The sequence below is a fragment of the Belonocnema kinseyi genome, chromosome 8 (assembly GCF_010883055.1).
Source record: "Belonocnema kinseyi isolate 2016_QV_RU_SX_M_011 chromosome 8, B_treatae_v1, whole genome shotgun sequence".
Classification (NCBI taxonomy): domain Eukaryota; kingdom Metazoa; phylum Arthropoda; class Insecta; order Hymenoptera; family Cynipidae; genus Belonocnema; species Belonocnema kinseyi.
The window spans coordinates 90,428,710-90,444,481 of NC_046664.1; the positions used below are offsets into that span (position 1 = coordinate 90,428,710).

At 30.2% G+C, this 15,772-nt stretch overlaps 1 protein-coding gene across 1 annotated transcript in view; it reads right to left on the bottom strand.

Annotated features, from left to right (window-relative positions):
- Positions 1–221: 221 nt before the first annotated feature.
- The window catches only part of LOC117178598, a 27,502-nt gene continuing 11,951 nt past the window's right edge, over positions 222–15,772 (bottom strand). The window contains exons 3-8 of the mRNA XM_033370023.1: positions 15,287–15,454; positions 11,979–12,283; positions 7,976–8,135; positions 1,226–1,393; positions 953–1,092; positions 222–389 (exon numbers count right to left, since the gene is read on the bottom strand). Coding sequence (XP_033225914.1) covers positions 222–389; positions 953–1,092; positions 1,226–1,393; positions 7,976–8,135; positions 11,979–12,283; positions 15,287–15,454 — 1,109 coding nt within the window. The remainder of the gene's footprint in view (positions 390–952; positions 1,093–1,225; positions 1,394–7,975; positions 8,136–11,978; positions 12,284–15,286; positions 15,455–15,772) is intronic.

Consider the following 15,772-nt stretch of genomic DNA (forward strand, 5'->3'; position numbering starts at 1 on the left):
TCCCTATAGGAAAATTTTATTTTATAACTTTTCTGCACAGAGCTACAAAGATACAAATATGAATTAACATGTTTTTAAATCCAACGGATTTCTAAATGCACTATGCAAAAGTAACGTACTACCACAATATTCTATTTTTAATTTTAAAAAAATCATTTGTGCAATTTAATATTCAAGATGAAAAATATGTACTTAAGTGTTATTGTTAAGATTATCCCCTTTTACATGTCAGTCTTAGGGCGCTTATCAATATAAGCTTTGAGGCCTGGATTGCTCAATACGGTTTTTCTCAATTTTTGCATCTCTGGATAATCCTTATTTATGTCGTGACCAAGAACCATCGACAGGTAATCGCAAAATCCAGCGAAGAGTAGATCAGCCCAGGACACCTAATGAATGTAAATCAGCTTATTATTACTAAAATATTCAAACGATGATCTAAGACCTTGACATTCGGCATAAGTTATTTATATAGAATAGTTCTTTTAAAAAACTTTACCGTTAGTAATAACAGAAAAATCAATTTAGTATTTTATTGGCACACCAAATGAATCTCGATGGATTCAAAAGATTTTCAACATTTTGTTTCTGTAAATAAATTAGAAAGGGATAACAATCTTTGAATATAAATAGAGAACACTGGATCAAATATGCAGTAATTTTTTTGTAATGCCCCGAGGAATTTTTTTTCTCAAGTTCTTTAGAAACAGCATTTAAATAAGATTACTATTGAAATAAACATAAGATCTAGATTTCGCAACGATTTGAGAATTAAATTTTTTTTAATACTTTTACTTTCGTTTTCATTTAGGAGTGTCTAAATGTACCGAAAAAGTGCAGATATTTGTACAGAAGTATCGGGACAAGAGTAGCCCCTTTTCCAGGTCTCTTTATTTGTACGGAAAAAATCCTGCTATTCGTACAAAAACTTCGATACAAGTATCATATTTACCTTGCTCCCAACCAAGAATCCTCCGTTTTTCTTGACTCTTTCCTCGAATAAAGCCATGGAAGTCTTATACTTATCCATAGCTTTCTCTTTCAAAACAGCTTTGAATGCGGGGTCCTTTTCCCAATAGTATTGAGATAGTGCTAGAAAAATTTACATCAACATTAAAATTTATTTATTAGCATTTAGTAGTAGCAAGAATGCAATTATATAATAGAAATTTGATGAAAAATAATAGTATAAATAATACATTTATAATAAAATAATAACACTCACGAATTCTCATATCATCAACGTCATCAGCTGCAGCATCTATCTCCAGAGCTTCCAGTTCGTTGGAGCCATAAAGTTTGAATTTTTTTGCAAGATAACGGCAAATGGACTTCGATTGATTATACTTCTTTCCATCAATCTCCAAAACTGGCATTTGTCCCATTGGCATCTCTATAAAGCAAAAAATAATATAAAAATAAAATAAACCTATACATGAATTTATTTTAGTATATTAAAAATAATGTTAGTAGAGTTCAACAATTTTATTATATTTTCTTAAGAAATAATGAATTAAAAAGTTTAAAAAATGCCCTGTGGTTAGCCTCTAATTAATTAAAAATGTAAAAAATATGATAAAATTTAATATTTTTTTTTTCATTTTCAGACAAGCAAAAATATTCTTGTAGTAGGTAGATAATGAATATTTCCAATTTTTGCATTTGCAGTTTAGAAATAATAACATATATGAGTGAAAATAAAATAAACCACATTTTCATTATTTTTCACGATTATACAAGCCTACAATATCACTGTGTGTTATTATAAAAGCGATTACCTTCTTCAGGTCCTAAAAAGCACTTTGCATCCTCTATTAAGTTTATTTTTTTAAATTATGTAAAGTTATTGTGTCCATGATTTCCGCTTTAAAATTATAATTACCTACAGTCTAACTCGAAGGACATGTATTATATATTCCTCCTGAAACAACTATAATAAATCAAACGTAATTGGTTCTGAAGTAAAAATTTGTTATCGATTTTTTTTTAAGAAAAAAAAACGTTTTCTAATCGGTTACAATTATTATGTCAACAACAAAGAATTAAATAAGTATACAATTAATGGATCAAAATCATGCATGTATTTTAATTTCTCACTTTTAAACAAAATCATGTAATAATTCAAAACTAATATATACCTATATTTCACTTTTATATTTAAATGAAAAAAAAGTTTACTTTTAAGATCTTAAATTGTAGCCGTGTGTCAAAAATAATTTAAAAAAAACTATAATAACCTCTTATGTATTGTGTTTACGGAATTTTTAGATTTAGTTGCACTGAGATATGACAAAAATATTGCATGGAAAGGAAAAGGAATGTTACTAAATTTCCTGCTAATTTCCCTTTTCCACGATGCATATTCTGTTTGAATTTTTGAAAATAGATTTTAACATCTAATATCGGCGGACATTTTTATATGTGTTCAGATCAATTTTTGACAATTATCATACATATTTCATATTTACAGAAAATCTTATATAATTTGAGAACTTTTTGTGTCATTTACAGAAATTTCTTTATCATAGCAAGAAAATCTTACTAAATTCAATATCAATGAAGCAATTTTCTTCATTTACTTATGATTTTTTAAAATTAGCAGATTATTCTTCTCAACAAAAAATATGACTACCAAATGTGTAATAATTCGATACCGTACTTTTAACATTTATTTTTTTTACATTAAAAAAAAACATAAAAAATACATTTCCAAGATATTTCCGGATGAACTATTCTTCAATGTAGAATTATATTCGGCTATTTTAATTTGTTTCTAATTTTCGATTAGCTTCGATTTACCACGTTTTCTGGACATACAAACTCGGACATAGCACTCCTGGTCCTGGATATATCCCTTCCGTGAATTCCTGCGGAGGGATTTGTGATGCTCGCTCAGGAGTGACAAAGCAGGAGCATTGTGGTGAAGCGCTGTACACTAACGGCCTACCTGTATAACTGCGCCATAACGTTGCTAGAGTTCACTTGAACACACACAGCGAATAAGCACGATAGACAGCTCGCGCCGACCAACAGTGGAGCTCTGATGCTTTAAATCAACTGAAGCCGTTTAAAATTATTTATTCATAAGATTTCTTGTTAATATTTGAATGAAATTCAAATTTCTTCTGAATTAGTGGCGCTGCTATAGCTACCTAATAGGCTCTACGATTCGACAAAGAAAAAAAAGAATCATTGGATAGACAGACAGCATGGTCATTTCAAAACGAAAAGTAGAACCTGTCTTCAGATCAAAATAGGATCGTTTCTATCAATCTCACGAGGTAGAAAGTGAGGTCCGATCCTCTACAAGAATCGGAGTCGCGCTGTAGCTTTTTGTAATGTCAAACTGTCACATGTTGCCGCAAGAATGATGAAAACTATGTTTTTCGTGGACAGTTATTCTAATATTTATAAAATTAAGTCATTTTTTGTTAAATAACTTCTTTGTATGTCTGGTTATGAAAGTGCAGTATGGGGAAAAAATACCCCAAAACATTTTTGAGCTCGAATTAAACGTACTAAATTCGATAAAATCGACCACGTGTCGACTTTTACCATCAATCGGCAAAATTTGCGCCACCAAAATTTGTGCCACTGATATTAGTGATTTTCGTACAATTTCCAACGTAAGTTTATCATCTAAAGTGAAATAATTTTTTTCCATTACTTCATAGTCTTTTGCTATTGTTCTTGAAAATGGCCTACAGTTTACGGCGACGCTTACTTCGTGAACAAGCAATCGCGTGCAATCGCCCGATTTGCCATGAGCACCGCGCAGGTCTTTGCAGCGACTATGTAGGTTTCAAAGAGTAATAACAACATGGAAAAATTGTTTTTTATGTTACTTTTCTATTTTTTATTTTTTATTAACTATTTTTGTGCATTCAAATAGAAAAAAAATGTATTGGAACATGGAAAAATATGGTGTTTTATTTGATCATAAAATCTAGTATTCATTTTGCAAAATAAACACCTTTTTTGGAAACATCAAAGATGCAGTAGGTACAAATATTCAAAATTACGTGAGTTATGAATTTTTAAGTAAAAAAAATCACTTTTTGTCTTTTTTTCAAAAATTGGTTTAACTAACTTGAATTCAACTAATAACTATAAAACTGATTCCATTAAAAAAAAACATATCTTAAACTACATTACATAATTATTTTGTGTAAAAATATTCAATACCGTCTGCGCGGAACATCTTTGAACATGCGGGGTTAATAACACCCGTTGTGACATTTTCGTAATAAAGGAATTGTACCAGTTAACGGCTAATCAAGTGAGCCACAGAGTACCTGCACAGATTATTTTTGAGACAAGTCTCCTTTAAAACGAGAAGCTCAACGAATAGAAAAGGATAGAGGTAAATAATTGGAGGATTGATATCAATAGAAAGACTGGATTGCAAGAAGATAGGGCTATCTTATATTTAAGAAAAGATAGAAATGGATTCATTTGGACAGCAAAATAGAAATTAAAAAAGATAGACGAAATTTAAGATTGCCCAACGGATAGAAAATGATAAGAGTTGGATAAGCTGTGAATCCATTTAGATAGAAAGACTCAGATTCACGAAGATAGGGCTATCTTATATTTCTGAAAAGACAGAAATTGATTCGCTTGGATAGAAAAATGGATAATTAAAAAGTTAAACGAATTTTGTTATTGTCCAACGGATAGAAAAGGATAGAGGTGGATAAGTGAAGGATTCATTTAAATAGAGTCTGGGCTTCACGAAGATAGGACTATCTTATAATTCAGAAAAGATAAAAATGGATTCACTTGGAAATAAAAAAAGGAATTAAAAAAGTTAGAGGAAATCTTAGATTGACTAAAAGATAGAAAAGGATAGAAAAGGATAGAGGTAGATAAGCTGGGAATTTCTTTAGATAGAAAGACTGGGATTCAAGAAGATTAGGCTACCTTAGATTTGATAAAAGATAGAAAAAGATTCAATGAGGTAAGAAGATAGGTATTGAAAAAGAAAGGCAAGATTTTGGATTTCCTAACGGATAGAAAAAAATAGGCGTGGATAAGCGAAGAATTCATTTGGAAAGAAACATTAGAACAGGGATTGGGAGTGGAAAGAAAAGGACACATGTGGATAAGTGGCGGATAGACATGGATAGGAAGATTGGGATTCAAAAGAATACAGGTGATTGTAGATTGGAAGAAAGATAGAAAATGATCGAAGGGATAGACGTGGGATCAAGATGGATACATCGGTTCTTCCCATTTCAATCTTAAAGATCGAAAATTATTCAAACGGATAAAGACTCTATCCACTTACTTCCAGCAGGGCCTAAAACCGGCACAATAGGAGAGTTTTACTGTACTTGAGACATTTTCATGCTATGCACGCTGCCTTTACTTATTTGAACGTGATTTCATACCGTAACACTTGATTAATAAATCTCTAGTGCTAAAGACTAAAAATCCCCGTCTAAAAATCCCCCAACGGGGACAGAAAGAGTGCAAATCCTATTCCTCTCAATCGACTTAGTAAAATTTGAAGAAAGCATTTATTTAATCTATTTTTCATTATTAAATCTTTTTATAACTTATAAGTTCGAAAAATATTCAAATTTATATTTATTTTTATTTTAATAATTTATTTAAACTTCTTAAGAATGCATCAAAGAAATCTATTTAAATATGTGAATTAAAATAATTTTAACTCTAGAGAGGCGGACTTGAATTGATTAAAATTAAATTTTCAAAACTTTTATTCCGCGTGAAGGAATTGAAACAATTTATTACGCATATTTTGTGAACTTCTTAGAAGGATTTAAATAATCTCAAAATATGAACACTTTTGCGGAATACAAGACATCTCTGCGAGGTGTGCCTATCGGTACAACTAGAAGGAATTAAATATATTAAAAACACGTACTCTTTTGAGGAATAGGAACACGTGCGCCGGCCGCTATTGAAATAAAAATAAATAAGTTTCTGAGATATCCTATTCTTATAACGATATTTTAGACAGGTGGAAAAAACTCGCATTCAAAATCATAGAATAATCTTCACTTTTACGCTGAAATCTGAAAATATTAATTTTTCTCTATTCAACGCTTATTATCGGGTTCCATACTTAGATGTTTAATGTATCAAAACACCCTCAAAACAAGCTTTATAACTAAAAATCTTTAATCTTTCTAGTTCTTCGATATGAACCTTTTGTTTCGGTAAGGTTTTTCGTCAAAATGTGAAACTTTTAGCAAATCTATCAAAGAGGTTTTGAGACAAAAAATATCGATAAAATAAGCATTTTTCTATTAAAACACATGTACGAATTGAAACTTTGACAAATGTTTATCTCAAACATTCCAATTTTCTTACTTTTTTCGAATTTTTGCTCCGCAGGTTCGAAAATGCAAAAAAAAAATATATTTAGAATTTTTTGCAAAAAGCCATTTACTGTAAATTAGATGCGAAGTCCGCGTACCAGTTGTGTTATTCTTATCTGGGATATAATATAAATGCCGCTATTTATAGTTCAAGGTAATTCTACTTTTATAATAATTGTCTCCGATTGTATTTGCGAGTCATGAATGACTAACACTCTAAAGTATCAATATTGTCGAAAAATATTGTCAACAATGAAAGGACATTTATTCTCTCTATAATTTAAAAACTCTTAATGGAAAGTTTTTCAACATTTAGAATCAATTTATTGGCTTTCAACAGGGTCAAAAATGTTTATATTGTATTACCCAACCTATAATACTTAAACCCTTACACATTATTGATCTCCTAGGTTTAGGGTTGTTTTTATTCTTAAAAACAAAGTTTAGAACAGTCGGGGAAAATAAAAAATTAATTCGATATGGCAAATTTAATTTCTAAGTGCCGCTAAATTTGGATTATGAATATATTTTACTAATTTTATTTTCTTACCAAAAAAATGACAATCTTAAACTTACGGATTAAGTGGTAAATCAATTATTTAAAATTTATAGAATTTTTAAGCTTTAAAAATGTCAATATAACGAGCGTTTATACCTTTTAGAATTTGACAAGTAAGTTTATTTACAGAAGTCATTAATAAAAGAATTTAATCAGTAGGTTGAAAATTCATAACATTTGTTTGTAAAGAAAATTGAATTAACCAAGTACTTCAAACTTGTATGCGCTTTTGAATAACAAACACCAACTTACACTTTGTCCTTAAAAAATGACAAACCTCAAAATAGCGATTTTTTAGCTATTTTTATCTTTAAGACATATCCATCTCCAACAATATGGAGAAAATCTAAAGTATCGATTTTAAAGTGAAATTTGCCATATTACAGAATCACAAAGAAAGGAGGTCCCATTTTGTATTGCAGAAGCAAAAATCAACCTTATAAGCCGGTAACTTTTGGTTATAAAAAATATTTATTTTAATGTAAATATGGTACAAAAACATTTAAAAACGGTAATTTGATATTTTACAAAAAAAGTTATTTTTGCTTATATTAAATGAATATCTTAATTCTGCTAATTATGTCTGGCGTTGGTTAAATAATAAAATTTTACGTTACTAAATATTACATTCTTGTCAGATTTATTATGAACACAAATGTGACATTTTTCGTCACTCTCCTTCAACTGAAACTGAATTCTTAATTATGATTATGTGTATGAATTTGGCATCATTCTTTCTTTAAAGGTTTTCAAATTAGCCAATCAGGATGTAGAAAAAGCGACAACAATGCTTTCGTGATTTTCGTGACACTCCTATATATTTTTTTTGCATAATTCAATAGAGGACATGTAATAGTTTTTAAAAAACTTAGTAAAATAAAGTAAAAAGTATAAAATAGTTTCTCTATCAAATGAAAGAAAATTAAGAGGTAGCGTTTCAGATATCAAAATATCTATTTCTAAGACACCCGCAGGTAAATACGTACCAAACAGAGGACTTTATTCCGGTATGTATTTTAAAAAGTAATTCTTTCTGCTATGTATGTCACATTAAAAAAAATCTTACCAGCTTTGTGTTTTGGCCACTCCTCGAAACTATAGCGAACATCTTCGAATTTTACTCCGCCGTAGTTCAGCACGAATCTAACCGGCTCACCCATGCCGGTAATGTTGAAATAATACAATTTATAAGTCGACATGTTAGAATTTTTTGGAAACCTTGATATCTTTTAATTTTATAACTGATTTCAAACAATTTTATATTTCTTTTTGAACCAAAATTAAGCAACTTGGAAAACCCGGGTTTTGTTTTTAAATTTTAATATGGATGCCGTATAACTAAGTACTCACGCCCGACTTTCCTTTACGAATGAAAATGAAAAAGTCAAACACAGTCCCACCCCACGTCCTACTTTCCGCATCAAACTAGTTTGCTCCCCGCTCCGATCACACGACATTCGCGACATGAAACAAGAACACATACAAACTGTAGAATCGCTAATTTCGAAGGATGAATACCTAGCATATACTAACATCAATGATCAATAATTATATTTGCCGTTAAACTTTTTCTCGTCTTCACCTAATGCCGACGGTGTTATCTGCAAGAAAGGTTCTTTAAAGTCTCATATAAATTAAAAACGTACATTTTTAGTCCAGGCGTTACACTAAAGATATTCAAACTTTTGCTCTTATTATTTAATTTACACTAATTTAGTGTGAATTTTATTTTTGGCATTAGACAGGGTAACAACTATTTTTTCAACAATTTTTTGTCTAATTCCACCGTTTTTAACTACATTCGAAATCTGCCGAAATAGTGAAATAATCTTCCAAATTTTAAAAATGGCATCGTTTTTTTTTTTAATAAAAAATTTTAATTTTTTTTAATATGCGAGGTACTTACGGAAAAATGTTGTTAAGCTAAGTTTTTCCTGTTTAAAATTTCTACAATTTCCTTGGCCATTTTTCGATATTTCACAAAAAACTACTTTTTTAATGAAAATGTGCATATATTTCAGAAACGGTTCGAAATATCAAAAAATGGTAAAGGAACTTCTTGCAGAGTTTTTAAAAAGCAGCAGCCCTGCTAAAAAACATTTTTTCGTATCTTGAATATTAAAAACATATCTTTTGAAAAAACAGCAGCCGTCATCTAACTATATAAGTCAAACCTGAATTTAATATCAATTTTTGGACTGAGCGTGACATTAAATCCAGAGTCACGGAACTATTTTGTCTCATTTTTTCTCTTTCTTGTTTCTCTCTTTTTTGTGATGCTTGAGCGAGCGCCGCGCATCCTCCCGTAGTGCCTCTCATCCATCCCCACCGCGCAGTGTCAATTCAAGTAACGTAACATGGTTAAATCCCGATTTTTCATTAAAATTTATATTATTAAATTTTTAAACTAAGAAGGATACATTTTTAAGTAAAGATTGCACTTTAACTTTTGATTAAAAGAAAAACTCATTTTAACTTTTATAAAAAGGACTCTTCTACCAAATAGTTGATTTTTTAAAATAATTATTGAACTTTCAAGACAAAATGACGAATGTTCTATACAAAACAGTTGAATTATCAAATAAAAAATATGAAATTTTGATGAAAAAAATTAATTTCATACCAAAACAAATGAATTTCCCATAAAATACGAGAACTCAACCCAAAAGATGATTGTTCAATTAAACTTAATTAATTATCAACAAAATAGTTCAATTTTAACAAAAAGTTAAATTTTTATTTAAAAAAACAACATTTTCTACCAAAAATGGAATAGGTAAATTTTCAATGACCAAAGTAATTTTTCAACCCAAGAAAAAAGGGAATTTTTAACAAAGTTCAATTTCCAACCGAGGAGATGAATTTTTAATCGTTAAACCAAAAATGCATTTTAAAGTAAAGCAACTCAACTTTAAAACTTAGTTGTTAAACTTTTAACCCAAAAAATGAATTTTTTAACAAAAAGGTTCATTTTCTATCGGAAAAACGAATTTTCAATGAAATTCAAAAATTCTCAACCAAAAAGTTAAATTTTCAACTAAAAAAGATGAATTTTTAACCAAAAAGATTAATTTTCCCCTGAAAAAACAACAAATTTTTCATAAAATTCAAGAGTTCTGAACCAAAAAAGTTGAATTTTCTACTAAAAAGATTAATTTTTAAACAAAGACATTATTTTACTACCAAAAAAGAGGAACTTTCAATAAAATTTAAGATTTTCGAACCAAAAAATTGAATCTTTTAACCAAAAGATTAAGTTACTAGCAAAAAAGAGGAATTTTCAACAAAATTCAAGAATTCCTTACTAAAAACTTGAGATTTCAACTAACAAAGAATTTTTAAACAAAAGGTTTTAAACAAAAAGATTAATTTTAGACAAAAAACATTCATCATCTGGAAACGTACACATTCAGGGTGTCTAAAAAGTCCCGGGACGGTTGGATATTTCCTCAGGTAAAATATTTTTCAGAAAAGTGCAGGTTATTCCTGAAGTAAATTTCAACGAGGAATTCAATGGTGACCTTCATTTTGACCTTGAAGTTGACCTTCATGGATATTTGAAGGTCAACTATGCTTTTTAAATGGAAACCCCCTTTTTTACATCTGAAATCGATGCTCATCACTGGCTCGACGTAAACTAAGGTGTGGGTTTTCAACAAATTCTTGGGCTATGTCCATCTGCATCTCCTCAGATCCTGCAGATTTTTGCCGACCAGTTCTCTGAAGATCCTTGATAGATCCATGATTCATAAAGCGCCTTACAGTTCTTTCAATTGTTGATTTTGAGACAGGGTTTAACCCTTCTCCATTACGAAAAGTGCGATTAAAAAGCAAATTAACCTGACCATAAGATCGAACTCGATCTCCTCAACCACGCATCATTAATAAAAGTACCCTCTCTCGTTCCGAAAGTTTAGCTTGCGCCATAATAATCTTTTAGCGGAAGATAGTAAGTATATTCTCGTAATACGTAAATTTAGTTTCGATTCGTAATATTCGTATGGAAAAACGGTATAGGACTTGTGGTATCGCCTTAGGTATCGAAAAACGGTATAGGACTGTATGACTCTTCGGGGAGGAACAGAACTCCCACCAGAACACCTGGAACTTTTAATGAAGAATGTCCTTATGATTTTACAATATTCAAAACGCTGTAACCAAGATCAATACAGAGCTCACCAATAAATTTCTCGTTGAAATTTACTTCAGGAATTACACTGACCTTTTGGAAAACTTTGTTAATTTCAAATAACATCTAACTGATCTTGACCGTTACAATTTACCTATGACTTGGGTACGTACCTGAACGTAGAATTTTCCGCTCTGTCGATTGCAGATGTAAAAAAAGGGAGTTTCCATTTAAAAAAACAAAGTTGACCTTCAAAAAACCATGAAGGTCAACTTCAAGGTCAAAATGAAGGTCATCATTGAATTCCTCGTTGAAATTTACTTTAGAAATGACCTTCACTTTTTTGAAAAATATTTTACCTGAGGAAATATCCAACCGCCCTGGGACTTTTTAGACACCCTGTATAAAGTCACATATTAATAAAATTATATATGGTCTTTCTGTGCAAGGTGGAATATTACTTATCAAGAATGTTTTTATTCCAGCATTTTTTTCAAGATAAAAAATCATATTTTTGAAAATGCAGATTTCGTCAGCATTATTTAAATATTGTTGAACAAAAAAAGATTTGAACAATCAAAGCTAGCCAAAAAAGCTTCATAATCCATCCAGAAATAGAGTCTAAACCATTATGAATTTTTAATTTTTGAACTTCGAAAACCCGCTTTTTAAGAAAAATGGAACCTACAATCAACCACAAGTGTCCTTTTCATATGAATGTACACTAATTAAATGTTAAAATAAAAGTAAAACAGACAAATAATTACCAGCAATATTAAAAATTACATTTATTTTAATACAATAAGTATAAATTGATATGACATAAGCCATGCTGTATGAAATTCTCGTGTAATAATTATAGTTATGCTCAAAGTTCTCTCTATAAAAAAAATATATAGGTGCACTTGGTGGATTCTGACCGAGATTTATTGAAAATCTAACAATCAGACTCAGGACGTTTGGCCACCCAAGCTTTGATCTGAGGGATGGCGAGTACTTTTTCTTTCAACTCTTTCAGAGCATCGTACTCCTCAAGGATGTCGTACTTGGCCATGAAGTTCAGGTAATCCAAAAGAGCGACGAAAGTTAAATCAGCCCAGGAGAGAGCACCACCAACAAAATAACCTCCGTTCTTTTTCACCTGCTCGTTGAGACGCTTCAACATGTAGGGGACGCGTTCCTTCATCTCCTTCAGTTTTTGCTCTTTAGCTTCTGGCTGAGTTTCGTAGCTGTAGGCACCAATTCCTAGAAGAAAAAATAACAAAGATTAAAGATCATTATTTCATTTATTATTATTTCATTCATATTTATTTTCATTCTTTGCCATAACAGGCCTCACAGTCCCTATGGAATAAAAGGGTAACAAATTCAGGATACATTTATAAGAATTAAAAACAATTCAAGTTTAATTCAAAAGGATTCAAATTAATTCGAACGATGTTTGAAAATCAGAGAAATTTCATTAACTTCCGTAAAATTAAAATCAATTTAGAGGAATTTAAGGAGAACGAGAAGAATTCGATTAAATGCATAAAAATTCAAGATAAATTAAAACAAAATCAAATTCATTTTTAAACAATTAAAAAATACGAAAAGACTTCATTAAATTCATTAAATTTGAAATGAGCTTAGAAAAAGGTAGGGGAGTTCAAACGAATTGGATCAAATGCATAAGAATTCAGGAGTAAGGTTAAAAGAATGTAGGATTATTTTAATATATTTTTTTAATTAAAAAAAATCCACAGAATTAAATAGAATTGGGTAAATCTAGAAGAATTTAAGTAAATTACAAAATTTCAAGAGAATTGTAAAGAATTTAGGCAAGAATACAGGGTGAATTACAACACAATAATTTTAAATCACGTAAAATCTTTCAAACCCTACTAATTTATAAACAGTAAGAATTCAGGTGAATTGGAAATAATTTTAAAAGAACATTTATTTCAGTAAAATTTGAGTGAATTTAAAGGAATTTAAGGGAAACAATTATTCGATGAAATTTATTTTTAAAAATCAAGCTGAATTTAAAAAGCAATTAAGTGAATTGAAAAAAAATGAACAAAATTAATTGAATTGAGTGAGTATGAAATGAGTTTACAAAAATTAAAAATAATTCAAAAGTGATTTTTAAAGACGTAAACATAAATCAAAGAAAAACTTTATAAAAATCTACTGAATTGAAAAGAATTGAGTGAATGAAAAATAATTCAAAAGAATTCTAGATAAATTGATACGAATTCAGAGCGAATTCCAAATGCATTGCAAAAAATATTTCTAATTTTTCTAAATCTTTGAAAGCATACTAATTTCTAACGAAAAAGTAACTAATGATTACAAAACAATTGAAATGCCACGGAATTAAAAAAAAAATACGTTAAAATATTCCAAATCCTTCAATCATTTTCTTAATTGAATTGAGAAAATTCGAAAGAATTCAAAAGAATCAAAAATAATTCAGGATAAATTATTAAGAATTCACGATAAATTCCAAAAACCAATTTATGAATTCATCAAATCTCTGACATTCTACCAAATAACTCACTTCTCGTAAAGAGATTTTTTGAAATCCACAAAAATATTATAAAATACTATGAAATTCTAGGATATTTCCTGGAATCCTGAAATTGTATTAAAATACCAAGGGACCTTTAAGATACCTTAAAATCATTGAAATCCTCGGAAATATTATAAAATCCTGTTAAATCTTTTAAAATATCTTAAAACCTTATAGGTCCTGTAAAATCGTTCTACACCTTCCGAAATTCTAGAAAATGCATCATCCTAAAATATTTCAAGCGCTTTGAAATCCCTTCAAAATAATGAAAGTAATTAATAATTCCTTAGAGTCTTTTAAAATTCCCTAAAATATTTCAAATTAAAATCTCTTGAAATGCCTCAAAAGTTTTAAAAATAGCCTAAAATCTTTCAAAAATCACTGAAAATTATTGAATTTTATTACAATTTTTTTATGAATCTTTAGAAATAATCTGAAATATTTTTTAAAAATTCAAGACAATTAAGAAATACGTATAGACCTGAATTGAATCCATGAGTTAATGTATGGAAGGAAAAGTGACTAATGTGATCTTAAAATTAATTTAAAAAATCTGCTCGCTTCGCGGGCACACCCTCATCGGGCGCTACGCGCGCGGCTCGCTTCGCTCGCAAATTTGAGCGCACCTTGGGCGCGCGAGGTTGAATCTCGCGCTTCGCGCTCAAACATAATTACACCTCGCGCTTCGCGCTCGGATATTTATTCTTTGCAATTGGAATGCTTGAAAAAAACTTAATCAAAAAGATCTCTTTTTGATGGCAGTATTTATATGCGTCTTCATATTCTGAATTGTCTACTTAATTAAGTATAGTCAAAGATTAAGTTTCTCAAAGTTCTGTTGGCTTTGAGGTACACATTCTCATCGTGACACTCGCGCTGCGCGCTCGATTGCCGACAGACATTTGTAAACAGGTTTTGTTGGATTTTTTTCTCGTAACTTTCGTCGTTTTTTCACACATTTTTTTTATTTTATTTTTTCAGCGTTATTTTTTACAAACAAAACAAAAAGTACGCATCCTATCAAGAAGTGATTCTTAACGAAAATGTAGATCTTTTTTGGTATAATAATTTTTGTTAATTCATCTTTTTTCGTATCCTACATTGTTTGTCCACAAAATGGAATTTTTTATCTTCCATTATTTTTTGTGCATTCAAAATTTGAATTTTCGATTTTTGAAGAAAATCCAAAAATTGGTTATGATAATCTTGTAGGGCTTTCAAAAAGAAATGTTTTTCTTCTCTTGACTTTTTTTCATATCGTGCGATTCTCGGCTTCAAATTTTGATTTTCGTTTAATTAAAAAAATTTTGAAAACGCTATAACTCTGAGAATTTTCTTTTTATCGAAAAAAGTCACAAGGATAAATTGCTTGTTCTTTTTAATACTATGAATATCCGTACATAGAATTTTCAAATCCAGAAAAAAGTGGTCTCAATAATTTTAAAAATGCGCTCACTTTTTGAATTTTTATCAAAAATGGCTGGTTCACGAATTCGTCCTTTCTTTTGGGACCTAAAAAAAGTGTGCCAAAGATGAATTTGATTCGTTCATTTTTTCGAGAGTTATCGTGTTTACGGACGGACGGACGGCCGGACGGACAGACAGACAGACATTCTCTGATTTTTGCTATTTTTTTCAAATTCCTGACAATAGGGAACGGGTCTGTGAGGCCTGCAATAAAAAAGAATACTCACTTGCACGTAGGTCATGAATGGTGTCAACGGCCGCATCGATTTCATAGGCTTCCAAGTCATTCTTTCCGACAAGGCCGCACTGTTTAGCAAAATAACGAGAAATAGCGGGAGACTGATGCATCTTCTTTCCGTCTACTTCGAGGACTGGAACTTGGCCGAAGGGCATTTCTAAAAAAGATCATTAATTTTAGCTTACATTTAAAATTTAAGAAATTAAGTTCAGCATCAATCAAAATTTGGATTCCTCTTGTACGACTAAGATTTAAATTTAGCTATGAAATTCATAGAAATTAAAACAAAAATCGAGCGAACAAGTTTGGCCAAACAACTCGTCTTTTTTATGTTTATTTAGTCAAATATTATTCAGTTCAAAATAACACAGGTCGACAAAATTTGACAAAGGTCCGGAACCAGAGACCAGACCTAGTATACCCGAAGGTTTTTGCTGCGCTGAATCCGAATTCGACCTCAGAAAAATTCCATCAC